This window comes from Phyllostomus discolor, chromosome 2 (assembly GCF_004126475.2).
Source record: "Phyllostomus discolor isolate MPI-MPIP mPhyDis1 chromosome 2, mPhyDis1.pri.v3, whole genome shotgun sequence".
Taxonomy (NCBI): Eukaryota; Metazoa; Chordata; class Mammalia; order Chiroptera; family Phyllostomidae; genus Phyllostomus; species Phyllostomus discolor.
In genome coordinates this window covers 1,633,916-1,661,610 of record NC_040904.2, presented here as the reverse complement: position 1 = coordinate 1,661,610, position 27,695 = coordinate 1,633,916, and the positions used below count along the sequence as shown (strand labels likewise).

At 53.0% G+C, this 27,695-nt stretch overlaps 1 protein-coding gene across 12 annotated transcripts in view; it reads left to right on the top strand.

Moving 5' to 3' along the window:
• Positions 1–27,695, top strand: part of SYNJ1 (synaptojanin 1) — a 73,860-nt gene that overhangs the window by 13,074 nt on the left and 33,091 nt on the right. For 8 of the 12 annotated variants that reach the window (XM_036017413.1, XM_036017412.1, XM_036017409.1 and 5 more), the window contains exons 3-13: positions 1,755–1,841; positions 3,276–3,543; positions 7,021–7,246; positions 8,139–8,222; positions 14,736–14,797; positions 15,975–16,071; positions 17,200–17,369; positions 18,411–18,492; positions 21,453–21,605; positions 23,807–23,972; positions 25,993–26,016. In XM_036017413.1, coding sequence (XP_035873306.1) covers positions 1,755–1,841; positions 3,276–3,543; positions 7,021–7,246; positions 8,139–8,222; positions 14,736–14,797; positions 15,975–16,071; positions 17,200–17,369; positions 18,411–18,492; positions 21,453–21,605; positions 23,807–23,972; positions 25,993–26,016 — 1,419 coding nt within the window. The remainder of the gene's footprint in view (positions 1–1,754; positions 1,842–3,275; positions 3,544–7,020; positions 7,247–8,138; positions 8,223–14,735; positions 14,798–15,974; positions 16,072–17,199; positions 17,370–18,410; positions 18,493–21,452; positions 21,606–23,806; positions 23,973–25,992; positions 26,017–27,695) is intronic. The other 4 variants (XM_036017411.1, XM_036017407.1, XM_036017408.1 and 1 more) reach the window with 2 other exon arrangements.

Below are 27,695 nucleotides of genomic sequence, written 5' to 3'. Positions count from 1 at the left end.
TCCTGTGATGAGCAGAGGAGCCTATTTTTTTCCAGGGAGAGTTTCGGCATAGGAGATACTAAAGCTAAGTTACTTAGGATGGATGTAAGGAAAACGTTTACGACGGAGTACAGCGATATTGCCCCTTCCTGGGGCTCCGTTCTGGAACTGCCGAGTCTCACCCCTTCCCAGTGTATTGTATCTGCAGGGTGTGATGACCCTGGGATAGTCCGGAGCAGGGCAGGCCAGGGGGCCGGTCGTCCTGAGGCTCCGCCCCCTCGCTGCTGCTCCCTTTCGGTGTGGACGTAGGAATGCTGTTGCGCGTTTGTTTGAAGTTCTGCTCTGCGACCCTGCTCACGTTCCTGGGGAGTAGACAGAGGGCCTTCAGGTGGCCTGCTCCCGTGACACGAGGTCATGGTTAGAAACACGGCTGCGTGTGTAGATGTGGTGCGTGAGACAGCCCTGCGTTCTCAGGGACTGCGTGTTCACGGTACGGTGGGGACTAGGGAAGGTTAAGGCCTGAGTGAAAGATGGTGTTGAACGTGACAAGGGAAGAAGACTTTTGGGTCCAGGCAACGGGAGGGGGGTGTTTGGGGTGGAATGGGCAACGGGGGCAGTGGAGCAGGAGTGACCTTGGGTGGGGAAGGGCAGCGATGAGCAAGAGGACCATACCTTTGTGGGTTCACAGACTCTAGAAGGTATCACTTGTAATGGTCTGTTGAGATACTACTAGCGGTGGTGTTTACTTCTTTGGTTCTTCGTCAAGTTTTTAGTATTTGCCAAGAACTAGGCAGATTTTTCCTTTAGAGTTTCAGAATTTGTGTTTTTTATTTCTTAATAGAACAACCGCAACGGGGTGCCCTAGGGAAATTACTCCGCGGGTTATATTTGTTAGCAAGATAACATTCATGTCACCGCGGAAGAGACATGTCAGGACTTCCTGCTCCCGCGCTGGCCCGCGCAGTCACTAGCCTTACGGCTTAAACGTCCGGCCGGTCTCCTGTGTGTCGGGCCCCAGCCTGAGTGCTGGGGGCGGAAGGGCAGCGGGGACGGGCTTTCTGCCCTCCGGGGGCAGGCGGGCTGAGGGGAAGACGGGGGACGAGATGCAGAGAATGTGTCGCTGCTGCGGAGACAGAGCTCCGAGAAAGAGCTGCGCTGGGGAAGTAGAGGAAGCCTTCCGGGAAGTCGCCTGCTGCCTGTGTTTGCATCAGGGGGACGGAACGGGCCGAGGGGCAGAGGCGGGGCGGAGCCCGGCAGTCCGGAGGCCGGGTCCCCGTGCGGGGCGCGGAGATGTAACAGCGCGTGTTCGGGCAGCAGGGAGTTCCGTGTGACGGCAGCCCAGGATGCAAGGAGCTGGGGAGGGGGGTGACGAAAAACGGAAGGCAAGAGTATGCTGAGGCCAGATTCCGAAAGATTCCTTGCTCAGGAGCTGATGTCAGCCTGTGAGGGATGCCATAGCAGTGTGGGCCTGGTAGTGAGAGCAGTCGGACAGATCAGTGGGAGGGAAACGCCACTTCACAAACTGCCCCCAAACACGGGTGTTATTAAAGGTAGTGGTACTTCACACCAGTGGGGGAGGCTGGACTAGTAGACGGTCGCGGCACGTTGGGTAACTCTTTGGGGAGAACGACTAAGTTACTAGTTTGAGAAAATATGCATTACCCGTGTTAATATCAGATTCAGATTTATACATTTTTGGTTGGAACTCTGGCTTTACAGCCAAATAGAATCTGATTTTCCAGGTCATGTGTCTTACCCTAAAACTTCCTTCGTAGCTGCCGCAGAGAAAGAGGCGATCAAGGGCACCTACTCCAAAGTGCTGGACGCGTACGGACTCCTGGGCGTCCTGCGGCTAAATCTCGGTGAGTTCGTCACGCAGCGTTACTTACTTGTTTTTGCTTCTGTGTTGTAACTCTAGGGATTCGAAACAGACTGTAGGTAATGTCACACTCCATGTGCGAGCTGGAAGTGTGGTGACATCTTTTAAGCCCCAAGTAAGCTAATCTTGGGACAGTGTCCGCGGACTGAAAAGGCGTGCCTCGTGCTCTGGCTCTCGCGGTCGTGAGCTCCCGAGGCCGTGACCGTGGGAACTCTCTGAGCTGCGGGCAGCGCCCACAGGGCCGAGCTGGGCACCACCTGTCCTTCACGTGAGTGCGTCTGGGATCTTTCGCCTGAGTGCGTCTGGGAAACGACCCCTGGGAACCGCGTGATTTTCCTGGTTTGCAGTGGGAGGGACGTCTGGTTGGTGTTCAGAAGGCACGGTTTGCGTCTGTCTCTGCCACTCACTGTCACCATGGGTGGCAGAGGAACCTCTGGACTGCCAGCTGGATGGCCGGAGCAGTGGGGCTGGAGTGAGGCCCAAGGACTCCAGGCCTGTTGCCGCCCTGTGATGCGGGGGGAGCCCACACGCTGTGCCTGCCGGCACGCGGCTTCCTTCACTGATAAAGTCGTGCTGTGGGGAAGGCCGGCGAAACCGAACGGTGACTGCGGTGAGGTGGTGGTGTCTGTTCTGGAACAGGCACCTTTTCTCGCCGTGAGCCGTGCCAGCCCGGGGACCCTGCTCTGCGGAGCGCTGGTCCATAAAGTGGGATTTGCCATTTTCTGAGAATCTGCTGTGTGCCTATGTGCTGGCCTAATGTCGTGGGCAGTCCTCCTGGCCCAGGGACACGTGCTGTGCTCATGGGACGGAGCGCCTCTGGGTGGTAGTGTCACCGCACAGCATCGCGGGGCCGCACCTGCCCCCGGCACAGCCCGTGCTCACACACACCACTGCCGCCTTCCACCTCGTGCCGATTTCACGGGGTCGTGTAGAAACCCCTCCGGCAGTTTTTGTAAAGGCAGTTGCTTTATAAATTGTTACCAGGGACTCTGCCCCCTGTATCAGCAGCAGCGGACATTTCATAGTGTTTTTTACCTCGACTGGCGACCGAGAACGCCCACATTCGTGGTCGTACCTGAACCCCCAAACGGCCACAGACGTGAGGTAGGGAAGGTAGCACCTGTTTTTTATTTGATAATTTTGTATGCCCTCAGATTAAGTAGGGGAATAATTTCAAAATATGAGATCGTTCTGTTAATGTTTAAATGCTTCATTACTCTAAATGCATTTAAACAAGGGTTTCTTCTACTTTTGCCAAAATCTAGTTGTGAACATAAACACGCCTGTGGTAAGTTTAAAATAACCACGACATTAGATTTAAAAAGCTGGAGACGAGAAGACAGCTGGAAGAAACTTTGAATAGCTTGAGAAATAGTGGAACATTTCGTCCGCTTATATAAATCTTTGACTTTTGCAGGTGATACCATGTTGCATTATCTGGTCCTAGTCACTGGGTGTATGTCTGTTGGAAAGATTCAAGAGTCTGAAGTTTTCCGAGTTACTTCCACTGAATTTTTATCCCTACGCATCGACTCTTCAGACGAGGACCGCATTTCCGAAGTGCGGAAAGTGTTGAACTCGGGAAACTTCTATTTCGCGTGGTCCGCGTCTGGGGTCAGCCTAGACCTGAGTCTCAGTGCACACCGCAGCCGGCAGGAGCACGCCACTGACAACAGGTTTTTCTGGTGAGTCTGAGCGCGGTCTTCCCTTGGCGTCACGGCGCACGGGGACACAGTGCAGCGCACGGGGACACAGTGCGTCGGCAGTCGTTTCCGGAGAGAGCAGGGCGTGGTGGTCGAGCACCCCGACGCTCTCTCCTGCCCGGTCCTCAGTGGAGCAGAGGGGGTGTCCGCCGGTCACGTTATGGAGTTGCCATGTGACAGGAAACCCGTTTGTCTGCTTGACCTCACCTGACCTTCTGTTTCAGGAGTACATTGAAAATCTTTATTTTAAAATTGGCAGTGCGTTATTGATATTTACTCTCCTTAGTCGTGAGATCTCGTCTCTGACCATGTTGCCCTTCTGAGCCAACTTGCCCTGACTGTGTTAGATTTGAGCTGTGAGTGGATGACCTTGACCAGCAGACTGCGCAGGAGTGTGGCTGGGAGAAGATGAGCACTGTCGGGAACGAGACTCAGTCGGCAGCGCTGCGCTGTGGCCCCCGATTACACGCAGCGGGCTAGTCGTCAGCGAGCACGGCAGGCGGGCGGGCGGCCGTGGTCGGACCGGCCTCACCGGGGCAGGCCTGAGTTGTGGTGCAGCGTTTGTCTCGCCCACGGCCAGTGCCAGTGCCGTCCTCTTCCTCCCAGCAGCAGGCACGACCCCTCCTTCGGTCCCCGTGCATGTGAGGCCGACGTCCGGGACTCTGCTCCGGGCCTCCTCGGCAGTTCCAGCGGGAGGGAGGGCTCCCCTCCTGCCCAGGCTGTCCCCTGCCCTCCACCGCCGCCTGGCGGGTCCTCGCTGACACGGTCAGGGTGGACCTTCTGCCCAGGGTGTCGGGCTCGAAGCCAGCCACCACCCTGGGAGAGAAACTGACTTCAGAGCAGCAGCTGGGTCCCCCTGGGTCCCCACGTGGAAGTTTCTTGGTGCAGAGCAGTGCCATAGGGGTGAAGGAGGGCAGGGTGGAGGCAGACTCGGAGCCCACCCAGCCAAGGAGGAGGCAGTGTGGGGGAGGGGCAGAGGAGGGGATGAGTCCTGGTGCTCAGGTCAGCCCCGAGTTTCTCCGAGGGACTAGACGGTGGAGCCCCGGAAGAGGGTGGAGAAAGGAGTTGCAGCGGGGCTGGGGCGGCTGTCCTTACTCCCCCCTCCCCCTTCCCCCAGCCTCCTCAGAGGGAGGTGCAGACCTCTTTTATCCTCACCCAGGGTCACCCTTGTGATGTTAGCGAGAGGGGAGGGGGAGAAACACTGACGCGGGAGAGAAACATCTACCGGTTGCCTCTCGTAGGCCCCAGCCAGGGACCGAACCCGCAGCCTGGTCATGTGCCCTGACCGGGGACGAACCCAAGATGTTTTGCTTTGTGGAACGACGCCCAGCCCCCCGGGCCACACAGGCCGGAGCAGAGACAGAAAACTTGCCCTCCATAATTACACGTCCACGCGGGTGCAGGTGCTCTGACCCGCAGGCGAGCACGTCTGTGAAGCTGAATCAGCAGGAATATTTCACTCACCTCCTCGCTCAGTGGAGGGCGACTTAGACCACAGAGTGGAGGGGGCCTCCCCCCAGGAGACAGGGCGAGCAAAGGGAGCTTACACACCAGAGGGGGGCTTGCTCACTTATGCCCCCTACAGTCTTGCTAAGGATTGGCACTCTCCAGCTTCCCTTTGCGTAGAAAAAGGAAAGCTTCGGGAACTCACGGTCACCACACACACCCTCGCAGCTCAGTGGCGGTGCTTTCCAGGATGCAGCCACGCCGGTTTTGTAGCCGGGGAGTCCGGGGAGCGGCACCTCCCTGTCGCAAAAGCCCGGTCGTGTCACTCCCCTGGAGAGCGGACGCTGCTGCTTTCTCAGGTGTTTCCGAGTTTAAGTAGAATCGAGACAGGACGCATTCACAGCAAAGAGAACCAAAAACTGACAGCGGGGGGAGAGACTCCACCCGAGCGAATGCGTGGGACCCCACCCTCTGCCCCGGTGGGCACAGCAGGTCCCCTCTCCTCTGCTGGGACACGGGCCTCCCTGGGCTGTCTGGGTCCACGGAGTCACACTCACCCTGAGCTTTGCCGCGGCCAGTGTAGGTGACAGTAAAGTCGGAACTTTGCATCACATTCTAGAGATAAGTAATGGCCGTCAGAGGTACAGCTTATTCCAGTCGTGGATTCCGCACTAACTCACACCCAGGGTGGTGCACTCAGGAGGCAGGCAGTGAGGAGGGCGGTGCGGCAGGCCCACCATGGCCACACACGGCCAGCGCCTGCATCATTGCCCTGCAGCCTGAGCCCTCGGCGGGGGCGCCTGGCCCTGGGGCCCCAGCGGTGCCGCTGGGTGTCCTGGATAGCAATGACCCTGAGCTTCAGGAGATGCCCTGGGTTTTTTATATACCTTGAAAACAGTGAGATAGGGCGGGCAGATCACTCAGGAGAGACTTCCACGTGATACAGTAGGAGGGCCTCAAACCACAGAGCCAACTTCGACAGTGGAGAAAAGCCACGTCTGTGAGTGCGGCCCCTTGTTATCTGATAATGCCAGAGAGGAAGTTTCCCTGCACCGCAGTCCGTTGTCCTCAGTGGGTGGTGTGCAGTGTCCACAGGCTCCTTGGAGAGACCCCCGAGGAGGGTGAGCAGGACGAGGAGGTGGCCAGCGAGGCAGGGCTCCAGCCCCTGGCCCTGCTTCTGCCACAGGGGCTCCGCTCTTGCCTGTCCCTGCCCATGGTGCCGGCGTGTTTGCATGCACGAAACTTCCTGTTCTGAACAGGTTCGAAAACCAGGCCCTCTCTCTTCCCCAGAATCTGGAAAGTAGGCATGCGTTAAAACAGTAGGCACACCCTGGCCAGTGTGGTTCAGTTGGCTGCAGCGTCGTCCTAGAACCAAAGGGTTGCAGGTTCGATTCCCAGCCAGGCACAAACCTAAGTTGCAAGTTTCATCCCTGGTCCGTGTGTGTAAGATCCCAGGTCTGGCCACTACGGGTGGCGACCAATTGCTGTTTCTCTCCCTCTCTCTCTCCCTCTCTAAAAGCGATGAGGAAAACAAATGTCCTCAGGTGAGGATAAAAAAGCAGCAGCAACAACAAAAATGGTAGTCTCTAGCCTGCCTGGCTGTTTAAATTTAAACAAATTAAAGTAGAGCCTTATTTAAAAAACAGAGCCTTATAAAAGTCAGGCCTCGGAAGCAGAGCTGTGTGAAGCAGGTGGGGATGTGTGTGTGAAACCGTTTTCGGAAAAGCTGGGTTGTGAACACGTCTGAAGAGACAAGGGCAACGGGGCACGGGTACTGATGACAGGAGGGCGTGCTGCTTCTCCACGGCCTGCAGGTCCCATGCCAGGGGGGTCTTGGCTCGCAGCCTGACCCCCCGATGCCACCCACAGCGTGTGTCAGCGAGCCGACTCAATGTCGGCGCCTTTAGCGTGACGGCCCGGACCTCGCGTGCTCGCAGTGCCGTTTCAGAGCTCGCGCGACGCTGTGCTGCCTGGGACTCCGCACGCTCACGCAGCTGCTCCCCCTGCCGTTAGGAACCAGTCCCTGCACCTGCACCTCAAGCACTACGGCGTGAGCTGCGAGGACTGGCTGCTGCGCCTCATGTGCGGGGGCGTGGAGATCAGGACCATCTACGCCGCCCACAAGCAGGCCAAGGCCTGCCTCATCTCCAGGCTGAGCTGCGAGCGGGCCGGGACCAGGTTCAACGTCCGCGGGACGAACGACGACGGCCACGTCGCCAACTTCGTGGAGACGGAGCAGGTGCGTAGTCTCGCCGCTGCCGCATCCACGCCTGGGCCGCGAAGGGCCGCGAGGGGCGGGTGACGGGCTTTCAGTGGGGGCAGAGCTCGTTTCTGACAGGCCTGGGGTCGTTTTCCAGGTGTCCCAGCCACGCGCTGGCATTCCGAAGGGCCGCCGTGACACACGCTCGCTAGGTCTGGCGCTCCCAGTGAGGGGGGCAGTTCCTCTCATCAGCCTGGCGTGTGAGTGCCCACGTTTCAGTGCCGAGTTAAAAGTCCTCACTTATGGAGCAGGCAACTTGGGAAAAGCTGTTTTCTGTGCAATTAAGTCAGTCCTAACTCTTATGTGTAGCTACACGTACCATCTAAAAATAAAAGTTGTGATATTTTTGGCTATGAAACTATATAATTATAAAGGTAATCTATACCTCCAGCCCAACTCCAATTTTCAAATTAATTTTAAAAATATAAAAAGCTTAATAAAAATTATGTGAAAATGGGAAGGTATGTGTATAAAATTTTGAAATTTAAAAGGAATTTTTTTTTAAACATTGTGATTCTTATGTTATTTTTTAAATGTTTTCCTGGTTAATACAGGGTGAGGCAAAAGTAGGTTCATAGTTGTGAGATGCAAGTTTCCTGCATTATTTATTCTTTATTGTATTATCCTCCCATTTACATGGGTTTCCATGTAAACCTATGTTTGCCATACATTTGTGCATACAGGAGCATTATCACAGTGTGAAAGCATCAAACCGAGTCGGTAGCCCGTTTGGGGCCTTTGGTAGGATGGTGTGTGTGCGAGGGCTGGGTCCTGAGACGGAGCTCGAGCGCCCAGGGGTCGGCGGGTCTGCCCTCTGGGGCGGAGCAGCTGTTGGGCCTCGGAAGGACCTTGTGCACCGTTCTCCCCGCAGGTCGTGTACCTCGATGACGCCGTCTCTTCCTTCATACAAATCCGGGGGTCGGTCCCCTTGTTCTGGGAGCAGCCCGGGTTGCAGGTAGGTGTCTGACCTTGTCTTTGTTTCCTCCCGAGAATTTCCATGTTTACTAAGATTTCAGGATTGTGACTCGTTCACTGGATGGTTCTGTTATTAGTGTGATAGTATTAGCTAGATTCATAAATGAGGAGCTAAGTACAGAATTCCTAGAACTTATCTGAGATATTGTTCCTGCAACGTTCTTTTAAATATCCATAGAAATTCAGCTTCTGTGTCTAGTATTAACATTGTGGTGTTTCCGTAGTCTGTTACTTTTCAGAGTGCTTCCATGTTTGCTGTCCATGTGTCTGACCACTTGGTTTCTGTAGGCAGGAAAACATAGTAGTTACAACAAAGCTTCCGAACTCAGACTTCTCAATCTGGATTCTTACTCTGCTACTACTGCCATGTGACCTCGGGCAAGTGACCTAACTCTTCTGGGTCTCAGCTGTCTTCCCTGCAAAGGGGTAGTGGTGGTGGTGCCTGCTTCTTAGGCTGCTGCAGGCACGTGACGGGCAGCACTTGGACCGGAGCCTGGCACACAGGCCCAGCACAGCATGAAAGGTCACTGCCGCGGTTGTCGGTGATGGACCTGCTGGGGTCTCACTTCGTAGTTCGTAGGGGTCTGTCATCCTGGGTGTGTTCTCTGGCTTGCTTCTGGGTTTTTTAAGCTTTCCTTTGTTGATGTAAATGTCTAAGTATAAGATTTTTTTTGTATCCTCACCTGAGGACACTTTTCATTGTTTTTAGAGAGAGAGAAAGGGAGAGAGGGAGGGAGAGAAACATCAATGTGAGAAAGAAACATTGGTTGCCTTCTAATGTGTACCCCAACTGGGTATTGAACTCACAACCTGTGCACGTGCCCTGACCAGGAATCGAACCTGTGACCTTTCAGTCTGTGGGACACCGCTCTAACTGACTGAGCCACACTGGCCAGGGCATAAGATATTTAGTGGAACATCATAATATTGGATTGCCCATAATAGTGTGATTTTGCATTTTATTTTTGTTAAAAAAACTTTGGTCCCTAAAGTGTAAGTCACACTCATTTTAGGCGTCTAGTGTATGCTGTCTAGTGTATACTGTCCGTGCCTCGGTCTGTCGTATTGAGGCAGTGTGCGGGCAGCAGCTTTGCCAGGTCTCTCTTCTGTTCTGGGGTGGTTGTCGTGGGGAAGATGCAGACCACTCGCACCCTCTCGGTGACTTTACCCCCGACAGGCTGAGGGGGCCAGAGTGAACGCCTGTGCCCCTGTGCCCGCGTTCTGGAGCGCCGGCAGGACTGCCCTGCCCGGGTGGCTTCGTCTTGGCACGCGGTGGTAACCTCGGTAGCTGTGTCTCTCCCCGGGCTCTCTGGAAAGACTCCCATCCCCACGCTTTTGGGACCAGAGGAGGGTGTTCGGGATGTGCGCCTCAAGCATCCCCGGAGCCCTGCTTTGATGCCAGGCGCACGCGGTTGCTGTAGCGACAGGCTGGTGTGTGGCAGGCTGGCAGCCCGCTCACAGGCTCCGTCACGCTGCTTCCCAGGCCGCGCACCACACAGGTCGGAGTTGCAGTGGCTGGTGGTTCAGTGGTGCTGGGTCCCGGGTGGTTACACGGAGGGGCCCTCTGTGGGCGGGGCTCCCTCCTTCCTTCTGTGCTCTGGCCTGCCTCAGGGACAGTCCGACCTCCTCTTGTCATGTGACTAGAGGCTGTGACGCAGATACTGGCCGGCAGTATCTGCGGCGCTGCGGATGGTACATGAGACGTTCACACGGACTGCCGAGTCCTGTGGAGGAATCAGGACGGCACGGCTACCCTCTCAAGGGGAGGGCGCCTCGGGGCGGCCTGGCCACTCTCAAAGGAGAGCGCCCGTGCCGCTGCCTGAACAGGCTTTCATTAGGGAGTTTTGGGTAAGAACACAGATACAGCTTACTAACTATTGTCTGGCAGTGAGGATCAAACAAGTAGATAAGTTCAAAGAGCTAAAAAGGGCTCACACTGAGTTGGGGTTTTATCACCTAAAAAACGACAGAACTTAAGGGGCTAAATTCATTGCCTGCCCGGGCCTTCATAGTCTAATTAAGAGCATCCTCAGCAAAGCAGGTTTCACAGGATTTTACATATTCTTTTTTCAGGTCTGATCATCCCAGGAAGTCCACTGTCCCCAGTGTGGATTGCACCACCCCTTGTCATTGTCACAGGCTTGAGTCGGGCAGAGGACACAAAGGCAGCCGGGAGATTTGGATGTCTCGCAGGCAGAATGAGGACTCAGGCTTCGTCAAAGCCGAGGGGCAGGGGTCGATCACCCCCATTTTCCGCAGCCCCCTGAGTCTTTCCCTGAGGGCCTTCCCACATGATCGTGCCTGTCTGAGATCCATCCTCCCATGAGGGATCTTACCCATCATTGGCTAACCGACCAAGCATGGGGGCCAGGCAAGGAGCGGGCAGCGCTCCTGCCAGGGAGCTAAGCTTGGCTCCTTAGTGTCTCCTGGTCCTGACATCTCTTACTCAGCCTTAGCCGTGGGGGGTCACAGCTCCTGAAACCAGGTGGGGTGGCTCCCAACAGTGCTGAAAACGACAGGTTTTCGGTCATGCCTGTTTTGGTAGAGAGAGTGATTTCGAGGCAGGAAGACAGGGCCGCAGTTCCACTTGGTGGTCACCGTGCCAGCCCGTGGCCGTGTGGCGGGTCAGGGTCAGGTCAGGGGTTCTCGGTTGCTCTGCTCAGCAGTTCTGAGAGTCCGCCGTTCTCTGAGCGGGGGGGGGGGTGGGGGGGGTTAGTGTCGTGAGATCCTTTTCTCACTCCCCCGCTGCCCTGCAAGAGTGGGTAAGACAGGGATAGAAATGCGTACTTGATTTTAAAACCTGAAACGCAGATGTTGATGTTTAAAAATGAAAATACCCACATTCAAAAAGTAATTTTCTCCTAGAAGACAGACAAGGACTCCTGAGAGTGGCTGTACACGGGGACTCCGTGTCCTGTGTGTTCTCAGGACTGGAACTGGACGTTCCAGGGGAGTCCTCAGGTCAGGGTCGCCAGGGACTGCCCCGTCAGCAGCCCCGTGCGGGAGCCCCTGGGCGGCCTCTCGCCTGCCGCGCCTCCGCCATTGAGTCCTCTTCGGTTTCAGTGAAACAGTGATGGAGGGGTCCTCTTACACAATTTTTTTAAGAGAGGGAGAGAAACATGATGTGCAAGAGAAACAGCGATCGGTGGCCTCTCGCACACCCCGTACTGGGGACCTGGCCCACAACCCAGGCATGTATGTGCCCTGACTGGGAATCGAACCAGCAACTTTTAGTTCGCAGCCAGTCCTCCATTCATGGAGCCACGCCAGCCAGGGCTCATCTTACATGATGTTAAAATGCTGATTTGCGAAGGCAGTATGGAACTTCCTCAGAAAACTAAAAATAGATCTGCCTTTTGACCCAGCAATTCCACTGCTGGGACTCTATCCTAAGAACACTAAAACACCAACCCAAAGAACCTATGCACCCCAATGTTCATAGCAGCACAATTTACAATAGCTAGGTGCTGGAAGCAACCTAGATGCCCATCAGTAAATGAGTGGGTCAAAAAACTGTGGTACATTTACACAGTGGAATTCTGTGCAGCAGAAAGAAAAAAGGAGCTCCTACCCTTTGCGACAGCTTGGATGGAGCCAGAAAGCATTATGCTAAGCGAAACAAGCCAGGCAGTGGAAGACAAATACCATATGATCTCACCTTTAACAGGAACCTAAACAACAAAACAAAGAAACAAGCAAAATATAACCAAAGACACTGAAATAGAGGACAGGCTGACGGTGACCAGAGGGGAGAGAGGAGGGAATTTCAGGGGAGAAGGGGAGGGGTTCATGGGAACAAGTATAAAGGACACATGGACAGAAACTAGGGGGAGGGTGGTAATGGGAGGAAAGTGGGGAGGGGTGGGTGGGTGGGCTGGATTGGGAGTAAAAGGGAGAAAACTGTACTTGAACAATGATTAAAATTAAAAAAAAAATCCTATAGTTTCACACACACACACAAAATGCTGATTTTCGGCCTCAACTTCCCATCAACTGAAATGGAATCTCCTAGAATGGGGCCAGGAATCTGCATTGCGGCCACGTTCCCTTCCAGTCGAACTGGGAGCTTCTCTCGTACAGGCTCCTGCTCCAGTGGCCCGAAGCAGCTGGTCCTGAGCAGGCGAAGGCCACCCGGGGCCACCCGGCCCAGCCTCCCCTGGGCCCTCTCCCTTCTCTCTCCCTGCTGAGCGCCGCGTGAAGGCCGTCCTGGTGTCTGTCGTCCTGAAGACTCCCTCCCGGCTCTTCCCAGCTCTGCTCCGTTTCCTTCTCTCCCCACTTTGCACACGCTGTGCCCGTCCGGTCTGGGCAGCCGTGCGTCCTCAGGTGGCCTCCTCTGCCCGTCCCGCGCCGCGCCCCACTCTTCCCCCGCAAGAGCCCTCCGCTCCCCAGTTCGGGTCTGCTGTCCCTCGGGAGCCCCCATGGTCACCTCCACGGTCGTGTCGATCGGGCTCCAGTCCCACCCACGCTGAGCCCGTCACTAAACACGGAGTCCCTCCAGGGGGCACTCTTCTGCCCAGGTGTGCGGCCTTGTGCCACGAGAAGCTCCAAGACGGCGGCGCTCCGGGGAAGGCAGGCAGGCCGGCTGGGTGGTCCGGCCTTTCGCGGGGCGGGCACAAGCCGACACGCGCCAGCGTGAGGCGCCGTGCGACGCCTCTCGGGAGCAGCTGCTCGCTCGTTTCACTTGCGGCTTGCTCGCTCTGAAGCTGCTGGGCGTTCACGATGCGCAGTGTCGCTCTGACACGTCGTGACCTTACACTGCAGCTCGTGTTCGTCCTCAAAGACGGTCAGTCACATGCTCTACGCCTCACAGGGTGTCGCACAGAGATTTCCGTCACATTCCAGGGACACGTGCGCAGGAAACAGTGGGGGTGGAACGTGGTGTTTCGTGGCTCCCAGTTGAGTGGTTTCCTGAAAACATCGTCGGGGCACCTTTCTCTTCCATTGGGCAGACTTACGGTTGTTTAAAGCCTTACAGCTCTCGGAGTGCTACTTTTATCACAGTGGACAGAACGGTTTTTTATTGCAGAGTTAGTTTCTGTGATGCTGAGTAATGAAACACAGTCTAGCCCAACCAATATGTCACTGTAAGAGGGATATAACTAGTCATGTGTCAGGGTGGGCAGACTGGTGGGGACACCCACAGCCGTTACCTGAAGAACAGGGAGCCCATATTTTGTCACCCTGACAGGTGGGAGGACTGTGCAAGATAAATATTAATGAACAAAATGCTAAGTCTTGCACTTCTATCGAATTATAGGCAATTGCCTAAGATCACGCCAGAGAAAAAGTATTGACTTCCGCTGAGTTGTGCTGAATGCTTCATGTCCTAGGGCGCACCCCCTCAAAGCTGGAAACTTTATACGGACCCTTAGGCAGTGTACGATGACATTGAATTCATGTAGCTGTGTCGTGGGTCCAGTCAGTTTCTGTCTAAAAGCCCTGAAGGGAAGCTGCCGTTCATCAGGGCAGAGCCATTAGAGCGTCCTGCTGACTGCACAGAAGGGGGAGCACAGAAGGGGGAGCGCGGACACGGTGACCAAGGTTGGGGTTGGGTGAGCAGAGCAGGGCCCGTTTTCTGGTTTTGTTTGTGCAGCTGCACCGTGGATTTGCTACTCTCCTTCCCCGCCCCCCCGAAAGTCACTGTGTTCACAGGTTAGCCAGAGTGAACGCCGGGGACCCGGGCTCTCAGAGGGGGATGTCGAGAAGTGAAGTTCAGGGAAATGACCTGGTCTCACTTCTCGGTTCCTTCGTGGCACCCGTTACAGCCGTCTCAGTTCCGCCTCTTCTCTGCCGCCCCAGCTGTGAACAGGAACAAGACACAGTGGTCAGATACTTTCTGTCTTGTTTCACTGTCCTAGCCCAGATTTCGGACTCTGCAGAATGTGCTGTTATTCTGGTCTGTGTGGCTGTGAGACTGACTTTGGAAAGTCTCTTCTCCCGGGAATGACATTTTTGATTTGTTGGACCTTTGGGTCCGGGAGAAGAGAATAGAGGGTTCGGCATGACAGAGGAAGAAAGACGTAGACACTGCACTTGCAGGCGGCTCGGAAGAGGGGATTTAGGAGACCGTTTTGGAGTTAGCAGTGTGGACCCGAGAGGACAGGTCGTCTCACTTGGCTGCGTTTGGTGTTTTATTTCCCAGGTGGCAGTAATATCTGTTGACTTGCACGGGATGTAGTTTGAGTTTAAAACAAGGTAATATATATGAAAGCACTCTTAAAAATATCTTCACAAGTCAAGTTTTCTTGTAGTGTACAAGTATTTCATAGTGGTCTAACTTCTAGCTCCTTTTTTATGAGGTTGCATTTTAAAAAGTAAGAGGGAGGAGAAACTTCTGGAACTTGTTTGTTAAGAGAAGGTCATGAACGACAATCATCTGATTTACTACTGTACGTTCAGCCCAGCAAATGGGCTATTGCAGATCGTAAACAATGATTTCTCCTCACCTCCCTGCGGGCTTTTGGTGTGACCAAACATACTCTTCTTGTCCTAGGTGGGTTCTCATCGCGTCCGCATGTCAAGGGGATTTGAAGCCAATGCACCTGCTTTTGACAGGTAAGACCATCATTTTTACCTGGTGCCCTAAGTATCGACATTGCCAAGCAGTGAGGCTAGTTACGATTGTATTTGCTGATTCATTTCACCTCTTTCAGCTTTAAGTGGCATTTCCGAGTCCTACTCTAAGTGGAACACAGGGACTCCTAGTGCCAGGGCTTCCAGTGGCAGCAGCCCTGGCTGGGCATGTGGGCCTCGGTCTCAGCCCCACACCCCTCCCCGGGCGGCGCCCAGCTCAGCAGCTGAGTGCTGGACACTGACTGGTCCAGCATGGGCTGTGCCCTGAGGGTGAGATGCAGGGTCCGGCGGAAGTGAGGCTGCTCCAGTGTGGCTGGGAGGGTAGTAACATGGGTGCAGTAATCTGTAGTTTTAATGTGAACATTGCACCTAAAATGTCACATGGTGTGCTTGCCTGTGATACTGTTACATTACAGAATGACATGCTCATGACTTTGTCATAAAACAGGAGCATTATTGGTGCCGGACCCTGGATACATTGGCTTTCAAACATTAGTGCAAAAAAAAAAAAAGAAAATTACTATTGCCTTATTAGTACTTCTTTGCCATGTTGATTACTTTGTGAGTGGTATTTCAGCCGTACTGGGTTAAATGCTCACAGGGATGTGATGTCCTCATGTGTGAGCTTCGGCCCTCAGCCCTGGCTGCCCGCCCGGCCCGGTGGCTCCTGTTCTGGGGCCCCAGAGAGGAGAGGGGTCGGCAGGCCCCACGGCTCTGGCACGGTGGGGGCTCAGCGTCGGTGGGCAGAGAGGCACTTGCGTTCACCAAACTCGCAGCAGTTCGGGGTTTCGAGACCGTGCGCGAGTGAATTTGTATTCAGTTTTGCCAGTTCTGTGAGTCTAAAGTGCTACCGTGTAGGTTCTGATCAGTAATGGACTCCTGCTTATTGAAAAAAAGTTTAGCTTAGCCCTGGCTGGCGTAGCTCAGTGGATTGAGCGCAGGCTGGGAACAAAAGTGTCGCAGGTTCGATTCCCAGTCAGGGCACATGCCTGGGTTGCAGGCCATAACCCCCAGCAACCGCACACTGATGTTTCTATCTCTCCCTCCCTCCCTTCCCTCCCTAAAAATAAATAAATAAAATCTTAAAAAAAAAAAGAAAAAAGTTTAGCTTATCACTTGACGTTTCCTTATTTTCTTTCTTTCTTTCTTTCTTTAATAGGCATTTTAGAACACTTAAGAATTTATATGGCAAACAAATAATAATAAACCTGCTTGGATCCAAGGAAGGTGAACATATGCTGAGTAAGGCCTTCCAGGTGAGAATGGGGTTTAACAAATACTGGGATGGAATGATCAGATTCTTCCCGGAGGTAAATCACCTCCTGGAAAAGGGGGGGTACTTATTGGGGCCGTTGACTCTCTGGGGCTGTTAGGGAACAGTGTAGGGTAATGTTGCTGAACTTGGGGTTCTAAAAGCTTTCAAGGTGATTGACACTGTTTTCTAAAATGAGCTCATTTATGTTGTGGAGAACCAGAGGACCCCCCCCCCCCCCCCCCGTCAAAAAAAAAAAAAAAAAAACGTTCTCTGTCCCCGGTGGGAAGGTTGCAGGCAGCTCCCCCTTCCTCTGCTCATTGCCTGGCCGGCTGCCCGGACACCCGTCCTGGACTCGAACCCGTGAGAGGGCGAGCATGCGCTGGGCCACCAGCAGGGGCGCACCTCGTCGTGATGACAGATTCCGGAGTTCCCAGTGAAAATACCCCAGGCAGATGCCTGACTTCTAAAGAAAAACAGTCTTCATAAACAATTACTGAATCAATAATTGATATAAATTCTGATGTTTCATGGAATTACAAGCGTGGACAAAATGGTTAGAAACATTTTCTTAAATTCAGTCTAATGAACTTCAGAATTAATTATTTGGCTATTTTGTTGTAACCTTATGAAATAAATATTTGTAATGCATACATTCTACTTTAGAGAATGACTTTTTATGGTAAACTTCTAAACCATTTGTATATATTGAACTAAGATATAAAAATGAATTTTATATCTTTTATAGGCTTTGTCTTAAAAATAAGTTACTTTATTTTGAGACTGTGATAGATATAAGCAGTTAGTAATTAAATTTGGGTTGTAACAAATGAAGTGGTGGTAGGCACTCTTTCGTCCTCTGAACCAGATGAGGATGTCACTGACGCCCTCCGGCAGCCCACCCGCAAACCCCCCAGGGAGAGAACGACGGTTTTAGGGACGGTGGGCCCTCAGGCGCCACATACGAGGACCTTCCCTCCCACTGCGAGTGCTGGCGGAAGCTCTGGGAGGGCGCGGAGGCCGCAGGTCCCACGTGGAGGCCGCAGCCTGGAACGCCAGGGTCCGTTCAGACCGGTGGCGGTGGGGCCCGTTCTGTCGGCATGGTGACCAGCATCTGCCTTCTGACTTGCAGGGGCACCTGAAAGCGTCTGAACACGCCGCTGACGTCCAGATGGTGAATTTCGACTACCACCAAATGGTGAAAGGAGGAAAAGCAGACAAATTACATAGTGTTCTTAAACCTCAAGTCCAGAAGTTTCTCGATTATGGATTTTTTTATTTTGACGGAAGTGAAGTTCAAAGGTTTGCTCAGTTTCTCATTTCTTTCAATTGGAACTTTGCTACCATTGTAAAACTATTCTTAACATGGAACGCTAAAATTTCCTTTTTTAAAGTAAAAATTTGTGGTTACAGTGTCTTCACTATTGTACTCAATCTTAGGCTCCTCTCCTCTCTGTAGAATTCACCAGGTCGTAGTCGTAGCTGACACTGTGGGCCGAGCAGCGTCCTTAGTTTCTCGTGTGTCAGTGACAGCACTCGTGGGGCCAGGCGCTGCTCCCCACCCCCCTCCCCACCCCACCCTCCCTGCCCCCCAGCACAGGGAGGCGCCTGCTGTGAGCCTGCCCCGCCCCCCTCCGTGAGTGGGCGGTGCTGGAGCTGGGTTCCTCCCACAGTTGTCCGGAGCGGTCCGCCTCTCCTGTAACACTGGGGTTGGTCGTTTCCTGACCTCCGTGAGGACGACCGCATGTAAATAGAAATGAAAGATGCTGCTTATTGTCTGCTTTCCTGTAACTTAAGTCTTCAGTTTTTGCATATGAAGTAGAGGAGAAAAGTAAGTATTGAAAGACTGAAATTAAGGATATAGGTTGAGGTAAACTTTAACAAACAAAACTTAAATTTTTTGTTTTTTCCATGTCCAATGTCTAGTATCAATATAATAGGAACTTTCTTAGACAGTCAGTAGAGATAACAGGTTTTTAGGGCTTTAAAATTCATTCCTTAAATATTTGGTGTTTTTTACATGCAAAGAACTGGGGTGTTTTGAGTCCTAATGTGTGTTTAGCTCCCGACTGCTGGCCTGATTTTGAGAAGTGGGCGTGCGTGCACAGGCAGGCACGCAACCGAGGAGACGCTACAGAACACCGCCGGCAGGGGCCGGGTCTGGTGCGCGTGGGGCGTTCCCTGTGAGACCCTCTCGTCGTTTCCTGTGTGTGTGAAAACTGCGACAGTGAAAGTTGGGGCAGAGAGTGGGTGCCAGCTTCCGACCCCCTCGCTTCCCCTCGGTTGTGTCCCCTCCGTGGCGTCTCTGCCGCGCGAGCCGCCTGACCGGCGCGTCTGTTGCAGGGGCCAGAGCGGCACCGTGCGCACCAACTGCCTGGACTGCCTGGACAGGACCAACAGCGTGCAGGCGTTCCTGGGCCTGGAGGTAACGCGGGCGCGCGGGTCCGTGCCTTTCCGCGGTTCTCTCGGGGGACTGTGTGCGGGGTGAGGCCGGGGCTCCTTAAAGGCGCTCTTCTCCTCCACTCTTTGTGTTTGCCAGACTCCCTTGTCATGTAAATGTCTCCTCTGCCCGTTCCAAAAACTCTCCAGTGTAGCTGCATGTTTCCCCTGTTATTTCTGACTTCCCCTGGAGAAGAACCCCTGCTGTTCGTACTATTCCAGTAATTGCCTCTTGTGCTCGTCTTTTGGAAGAAGTAGGTGTAGCATCCAGCACACGCGAGAACCAATATCGGAGACTTTCAGGGGTTCAAAGATGTTATTTTATTGGCCAAGTTTAACCTGCGCAGGGGCAAACTCTCAAAGTGTCCAGCGACACAGTGCCACTACGTTCTTATATAGGGGCGGGCAAGCAAGCGTTATACAGAAGCAGACATGGCAGTTGGCAATTCGCTTACAGAGACCGCGCGCGGGAATTTCAAACCAAGCATTCTTGCCTAAGGCGGGAAGGCAGGCTGTTTGTTCATTAACCTAGTCATCTCCTGGCTCTAGCTAGCTAGTTTTCTATTTTCTCGTTAAAAACTACAAAGCACTGCTTATCTAGCCTACCAGGGGAGAGCGTCTGCTAGACACAGGGTGTTTGCTTAACTGTACTTTGTCTCTTTTATCATTTCCTTTTAGCTACGATGTGGTTCTTGTCTATTCGAGGAAATTTAGTTCTTAATTTCCTTATTCCCAACATAGGGAGGTGGCCACAAAGTTAGTTTAGTTTCCCCTATAAACTGGCTCTAGTAGCGCTTAGTTGTCTTTAACTTCATTTGAAACAGTTTTGTTAGGTTGTATTGTGACAGCTGTCATACCAGCGTGCATTTAGAAATGCTTATTAAAATTGTGAATTTTTGTGTAGTCATTTAATACTGAAGATGGAAGAAAGTATGCAGCATTTTCAGCATGCTATGCTTTCTTATTTCAAGAAAGGTAAAAATGCAACTGAAACACACAAAAAAGGTTTGTGCCCTGTGTGGAGAAGGTGCTGTGACAGATGGAACGTGTCAAGAGTGGCACGTTTTTCGAAGTTTCATGCTGGAGGTTTCAGCCAGACGATGCTCCAGGGCCGGGTGGACCGGTTGGAGTTGACAGTGGTCAAACTGAGACAGTAACTGAGGATGATCAATGCTATACCACGTGGGAGAGAGCTGACACACTCAAAATATCCAAATCAGTACAGTTATCGGTGAAGGTGAAAAATGTGTCTTTTATTTCACAGAGAAAAAGGAAGTAGACGTTTTGGCCACTCCGATAGCTTGCTCTGCTTTCCTCTAGTTAGTGACGATCTGACCCCTGCCAGAGTAGGGGTTAGTTACCTGTTCTGCAGCTGGGTTTTTTGTCTCCCGAACGAAGCCGCAGTGTGTAGAATTCTCTGCTACAGAAAAGTCTTTTTCAAGTAACTAAATATATGTTATCATTTTGCCTTTACTGAAGTCTGTCATGGATCTATTACTACAACTTATTTAGAAAATGTGACAGGGGAAAGGAAAGGGAAAGCAGGCGTCTGGCCGCTGGGGCGGAGTTTACTGTGTGGCTGGCGTGTGCCCCCAGCCCCCCCTCTGACTGGTGGAGCGTGTGTGCCCGGACTCTGAGAGCGAGCGAGCGTGCTGAAGCCCTCGAGAGTCCGCACCGGAAGTGTGACAAGCAGGCTGTAGTTTTCAGAGTCTGACTTCGCTGGTGGTCCGCCCTTGGGAGTCACGCCCTTGGGGTGTGAGAATACTCCCGGTGCAGGGATTGCTTACATGGTTACCACATGTACTGGCTGAAGGAGGCCGAACCACCCTGCAGTGAGGACGAGTCCCGCCCACCTTCTTGGAGACAGAGGTGCGTCTGTGGTGACGGGGTCCTGGGGCCTGTTTCGTTTCACTGCCCGTGCCGGCCGACGGCAGCTCTGGTGTCAGGCCCCAGGCAGCGCAGCCCAGTTTGGGGCCTGTGTGTGACCTCCGTTTCCGATCCCGCAGGAGTGGAGTGGTGGGTAATCTCCACACGTACAGACACGGCAAAGGACACCCTGACGGGGGGGGGGGGGGGGGGGGGGGGCGGGTGGTGTCAGTGAAATTCAAGGCAGGCGATGTGACGGGATTCCCAGCAGGAGAATGGGCTGGCAGAGGGTTGCACGTTGCTTCGGCTCTGCCCGATACCAAGGCTAAAATTCATGCGGAGTCAAGAGCAGTAACTGTTCTGAACGCTACTGCGGGGGCCCGGCCGCCGTGCCCTGCACAGTTGCCTTTTACACCCAGCCCCAGGGTGGTTTTTACCCAGTGACCCTGCAAGAGCAGCTCTGTTTTCCCTGTGACCTTTGACCTCTCCACCCAAACCAAGAGAGCTGAATACAGAAGCTACAGAAACTTAGGTGTTCCGCACATACACACGTTCATTTAAATAAACCAGGTGAATATTTGTTTTTTGTTCAGCTGTCCTGGCATGTGCCCTGACTAGGAACTGAACCGGTGACCCTTTGGTTTGCAGGCCGGCGGGCAATCCACTGAGCCACACCAGCCAGGGCTATAGGGATATTTTAATAAGGTTAATTTTATTGTGTAACCAGAAAGATATTCTTATTACAACATGGGAATATTGAGTTGCTTGTAAGTCTCACTGATGGGGCCTTTACTTTACAAATAGAAGCGGTGGGAAACAGCACAGTTGGCCTAGTGAACTGTGACGTCAGCTCCAGCCCCACCTGGCCCCGGGCTGCAGACTTCTGGCTTCCTTCTGGTAGTCTTCGAAGTCACGTCACGCTCAGACAGCAGTGTGGTGACTGCAGGGTGGGTGGGGAGGAGGGGGAAGAGGGTGTGGGGGGTTCTAATGGTAATGGGAAAATACAACAGAAACGAAAAAGAGTCACATCACAATGAAGGTGTTAATGCAGCTGCAAGGGTTTCTCCTTTGCTGTTTCAGATGCTAGCGAAACAGTTGGAAGCTCTCGGCTTAGCCGAGAAGCCTCAGCTGGTGACTCGCTTTCAAGAAGTGTTCCGGTCCATGTGGTCCGTGAACGGGGACTCCATCAGTAAGATCTACGCCGGCACCGGAGCCCTGGAGGGGAAGGCCAAGGTGAGTGCCGCTCCGGCCGACGGCAGCGGCCCCCCTGCCCGCCTGGTGGGGCTGGGGCAGGCTCTTTGTTTGTAACCGTGGGACCCGTCTCCCCATGCTTGGGTTCCTCCCTAACGCCCCCTCCTGCCGTGGTGTGCACCAGTGGGCGGGAGGCAGGCGCTCCCTGGGGCGGGGCAGTGGGGCGGGGCAGTGGGGCGTGACGTGGCTGGTCAGTCCGCCATTGTCCACTCGGCCTGGGTCTGCGCTGCTCCCACTCTTCCGTGGCTTTTCCCTCGTGTGCTTGTTTCACTTTTTATAGTGTGTATTCGATTATAAATATGGTTTTTAAAACCACAGTCTTTCTGACAAACGTCCTGTCCCGTTTGGCTGGGTCCCAGCACTTACCACGGAGCCCGCTGCGTGTCCGCCCGTCAGCGGGCGTGCGCGCGACACCTGCTGGGAGCCCGGCGGTGCCAGGGCTCCCTGGTCACGTGCTCGTCCTTTTCTCGGTCTCACCTTGAGGAGGAGGCTCCGGACGTCGGATGGGGACTCGGTTAGTTAGAGTCCTCCGCCTCACTAGAGCCCCTCCAGTGCTGCCCGTAGTGGGGACTGTCTGCCGCCCCGGGGCTCGGCCCTCACGGGGGGCTTGGGGCGCACTGGAGGTGTTGTTTATTGCTTCACACGCAGTGTTGACCGTTTAAGGCCCCGGCCTCCGCTGCCTCTGCAGCTCCTCCGACTGCTGCAGAACAGAACGGGAGCACGTGCCCTCTCACAGCCCTCGTTCTGCTTCCCCGGCGTGACGAGCGCGGCTCCCCGAGGCCCCTCATCGTCTCCGAGTCACCCCCCTGCTTCCCCAGTCTGCCCCCTCCCCCGGGCCTCAGTCAGTGCCGTGCCCCTGCAGCACTGCTGGCCATGCTGGCCGGGGTTCCTTCTGTTTGGTTTGCAGAAGGAATGCACGTCACCTCCGCAGCGCCTTCTCCGAAGTGATCCCTATTTTCAAAAACCTGAATTGCTGAACTTGCACTTACTTCTTTTACATAAAGAACGTAATTTTTGCTGTTATAACCTGATCCTCTACAACTATTGCTTAAAATCTTCTTTTGTTTTCCTGCCTTTTTGTCTCTGCAGCGACTGAGACAATGCAGAGGTTCCCTCTGTCGCGAGTCGCCTTCCGCCTCTAACCCGACAGCTAGGGCTCGTGTGTGTGAATGTGCTAGTCTGTGCTGAGCTAAAATCTAACCTCTGAACTGTTCTTTCTCTCCCTTTCTCTGGGTTCCTTTTGATTAATTGCCCGATAATGTGAATGGTGAGTGTCTTTTCAAATAATGTCCTTTGTTTATGGAATCATGTGGAAGAGAATAACATTTTAAGCCTCAGAACCGTTATCTCTTTAAGAAATAAAAATCATGTACTGAAAACTACTTTCCTAAAAGGTAAAAATTGAGTTTTTTTAAAAACAACTATCAAAGTCTATAAGATCAAAATAAATCCTTATGGTAACGAATGTGCCTGAGTGAAATATATGTTCATTAAACGTTATGTAAACTCTGTTACTATAAGAATTAGCATAAGTTTATCATTTTTATTATTTATATGTACATAGGCAATGAAATGACCTAAAATATACAGACTGTAGTTTAAATGTAAACTATATTTGTGTAATATTACATAATATTACCTATTATGTATTTATTACATGTAATATATATTTACGAACTCTAATTATAAATTTCTTTTTAGACTAGACCTTCAGTCTTATGCTCAGTTATAGCTGTGACTAGTGAAGTTATTTGGGAACAACCTCAGTTTTATTTCCTATTATTAGAGCCCTTTGCAGTTTCTCTGAGCGTGGGAGGGCAGTGTGGCCTCCCCGATCTCCCCTGCTCCCCTCCCTGCCCACCCCAGATCTGATCGTCAGGGGCAGGGAGTGACCTCCTCGTTTCACGCATAGTCAGTTTACTTCCACGGAGCCCACGTTCCACACGGTGTGGGTGGTCATGGGATGGCACTGAGCTTCCTCCTCCTCTGTGCAGAGCGGCCCCCAGACGAGGAGAGGCACAGTGGCACCCAGGCCCGTTTTACTGTGATGATCTGACACCCAGAGTAGAACGATGAGGTCCTTTATTACAGTGAGATGATGTAAAGCTTAAAGTTTCAAAATACCTCCCAGGGAAAAAGAACAGTACTTAGAATGAAAGTCCGTGCTCCTTTCTCCCCAACAGGCTGGAAAGTTAAAAGATGGTGCTCGTTCTGTTACTAGAACGATTCAAAATAACTTCTTTGACAGCTCCAAGCAAGAGGCCATTGATGTTTTGCTCCTGGGAAATACTCTAAATAGTGATTTAGCTGACAAAGCTCGAGCACTTTTAACTACTGGAAGTTTGCGTGGTATGCGTACTTTTATTTTACTTTATGTTATTTGTTTATTTCTTCTAAAAGCCCAAGAAGTAAATGTGAACTTATTGACATAAATAACTTTTAGGTTCAGTTGATTAAAACAGATTTGGAAGGGTACTGAATTCTACGAATATGACTTTTAAAAATTGCATTCTCCAGAGGAAGTTACCTCTTCTGGAATGTTTATGTCGTCTGTGGTGCTAGAGAGCTGCGAGCTGAGGGGTGAGTGGGGGGCGTTTCCCACTGCAGGTGAGGCGGGGCTTCACAGATTGACGTGCAGCTCGGGGCGCACTCGGTAGCTAGCGATGCAGTAAACGGATGCCTGTTGCAGAGCCAGCGCCTGTATTGGCGGTTTTGCTAGTCATCACCCCAGAAGTTTCTGCAACTTGTTCTTACCTTTTCATTGCTGTTGCTTGAATAAATATTGTCATTTTAATCATTTAAAATATTGCTTATTGTTGGACACTATTCCCAATGTTAACATGGGACATAACCATGTGAGTTTCAGGGTAGCTGTTGTCTTCTGTGTCTTCTATTAAAATCAAAAGAATTGGTGCTCATATCAGTGGACATTTATTAAGTAGAATAGTGGGAAAACTCAACATTCATGGTAAAACTTAATAAATTAGACTTCCTTTCTCCATATTTTTTTCTATTTTAACCTTTCAGCACTCTAAACATTTTTATTTCTTCAGTTATCTCCAAGCCAAACCTTCGAGTTTTTTCCATTCAGGTAGGAGAGACTGTTCCTCTCCGAGTGAGTCCTGTGCTCTCAGATGGTTCCTTGGTCACAGGAGTGCCCGAGGGTCCCTCAGGACACCTCGCAGGGCCGCAGGCAGCAATCCCGTCAGCTCCCGGGGGTCTGAAGCTCGGGAACAAGACCCGCCCCGCGGCAGGTGCTGTCCTGCCTTTGTCACCTCCTTGCACCTGTCCCTCCCCTGACAGAGAGGCATCACTCAGAACCATTCAAAGTAAGCACCTGCAGGCAAGAAGAGGAAAAGCAAGGACCTAAAAGATTCCCAAACTTGACCATCAGTTTCGTATACATAAAATATGCCTTAAAAACAGTGCGGCCAGTCCTGCCATAGCCCTCACTCCAAGAGTGGGAGTTGTCCCGGCACCGATGGAGCTCTGTGGGCACGGTGCCACTCCTACGTTAGCTCCCGCACGCTTCTGCAGGCAGTGACGCCTGTAGACACAGACAGCTGCCCTGCAGGGCAGGGGTGAGTGCGAGTGCACAGCATGTGTGCACATGCGTGCACCCACCTCAGACGCGCCCCTGCCTCGGGCCTCACGGTGCTGTGCACCATGTCCAGCCACACTGGGGCGGCCACGTCCCACGCAGAGTCAGGCGCTGCTCCCTGTGCCCCACCGCCGCAGCCCCCCGGGGCCCGGTGCACAGGCACACCAGGGGAGCGTCTGCACTCCTCACCAGTCACCACGCGCAAAGCAGGGCTGGTGTCTCTAGCGAGTTCCTGCCCTTTTTTGGTGTGTCGCTGCCGAAGCGGCTGTTTTGCCCTAACCCATGCTTTCTGTGAGCCCCGGGGCTGTGGGACGTGGCAGCGCCTTCACAACACGGCGATGTTTGTGGTACGCACGTGGTTTGTGGTAACTGCATTGATGGCGCCCGCCCACCCGTGAGTCCCAGGAGGAACTCTGAAAGGCGCACATCAGGGCAGTGCCTTCCGTGTGTCCAGTGTCCTCCGGCCTCTTGGGTTCTGTGCAGCACTCCTTCACACGCACGCACACTCACACCCACGCACAGGAGCGGCCCGAGACGCAGGCCCAGGGCCTTCTGACGTCACCGAGTCACAGCAGGGTTTTCGCAGATCAGCTATTGCCACTTATTTTTAGTTTTGGGGTCCTACCGCCATCAGAGAAAATAAAGTCATCAAATGGACTTAAGAGAAAGAAATGAAGGCACCTTAGAATGCTTGTCATAAGCCTGGATTTTAACTGTCACGTGCTGTTTTACTAATGACTCTCTGTTTTCTTCTTCATGCATCCATAGTTTCTGAGCAGACATTACAGTCAGGTACGGTATAGAAAACCAGTCTGTGGAAAAGCAACCTTTATTTTTCTAAGGTTGATGTTGTAAACAAATAAAGCCATATAAATGTCAACTTTCCTTTCATTTTTCCCTCAGACACTAATAGCACAAATGGATACCTTGTCTTAACCCGAGGGAAAAAAGTTTAGGTTTGAGAAAACTGCTTAGAAGGAAATGTGCAAACCTCTTCATCACCCTGTAGCAAATGTTTAATTCCAGTTAAATAGAGCTCACCTAGCTGTAACCTCACTTTCATAATTTATGGGGCAAGCCTGAGTTTGTTCAATGCGCGGGTGGAAGAGCTCAGACGTGACTGTTGTGACTTCGGAGCACGCCCGTGACAGCTGGGCCCCCAGCAGCGGCTCCCACACACGGCGCTGGCAAGTCAGCGCCTCGGTTCCCCCCACGTGGGTGAGGCGCTCTCTGTGACTGCTCTGAGACCCGCCCCAAAGTCTGCTGAAAGGCGTCGGGGTGGCTAACAAAGTTAGAAGAGTTAAGCATGTAAGACTGAAAGGTGATCCTTTTCTTGCCTGTCCTGTTCACAGGAATGTCCTGCCTTTATTTTCTGAACAGAGTCTGTGATCTTGTCTTGAAACGTGAATTTGTGGCCAAGGGAACAAAAGTTAAACTCTTGCCAGAAATTTAGTGGAAAAAGACATCTTTGTTTCCCTTCACTTCAGATTTGCTTTGCTGAGCGGTTGCTCTGCGTGTTTTGAGAAACTGGTTGGTTTTCGGAGGAGGAGGGAGGCGCACAGCACTTGCTGTGCCTCTGAGTCTCGCAGCGAGGCCCGCGCTCAGACAGGACAGCAGGGAGTTGGGCACGGGCCCGTGCTCGGAAAGGACAGCAGGGCGTTGGGCACCGGCCTGTGCACGGAAAGGACAGCAGGGCGTTGGGCACACGACGCGCCTGGGTGTGAGCAGAGGCTCGCTTCTCCCTGCGCGCCGGCGCCAGCCCTCCGAGGACCAGACGGGGCGTGGAACACGCGGTTGCGTGCATGCGCTGACTTTGTCAGTGCACACCACTCGTTCTGGGTCCTTCCGGCTAGTTTAAGCTGTTGGGTCACCCTAGAACTTGTGTCTGGATTTAGAAAGGACTGCAGAAGCTGTTTCCAGAGTCGTGACACTGATGGTGACTTCAGTGACAAAGACCAGTGGTGGTGTAGGAACAGACGGCTTCCAGTCAGCCGCGTGAGCGGCCAGAGCAGAGTGCCTGGCCTCACTGCCCGGCACCCCCGGACGGGAAGTCCCGCGGACAGTGAGGGGCAGGAGTCTGCCTGTCCACCCCCGGGCTCCGGAAGGCGGGTCCGTTTCTGTTCCCACCCTCTCACCGCACTGCTGCGTCCTGGTGCCCCAAGACAAGCAAGGGAATGAAGCAACTCTGTGTGGCGGGCGTGAGAATCGCTTCGACTCTCCCCCCTTGACCAGGGGCCCGCCAGCTAAGTGCACAGTCTCCATTTGTAGGTGGAGGCTCTCTGAAGGTCCTGTGCACTGTAAGTGCCGAGAACCCAGCTTGCCCCAGTGACGCGTGGTTTAGAAGGAAGACGAGTCGGTGGCGGTCAGAAAACATGCAGAAGGAGGCCGAGGACTGAAAGGGTGTTGCAGACCCACACGTCCAACGGCTACTCACTGGGCACGTGCCGTGTGCCGGCACTGCTGGTCACTGC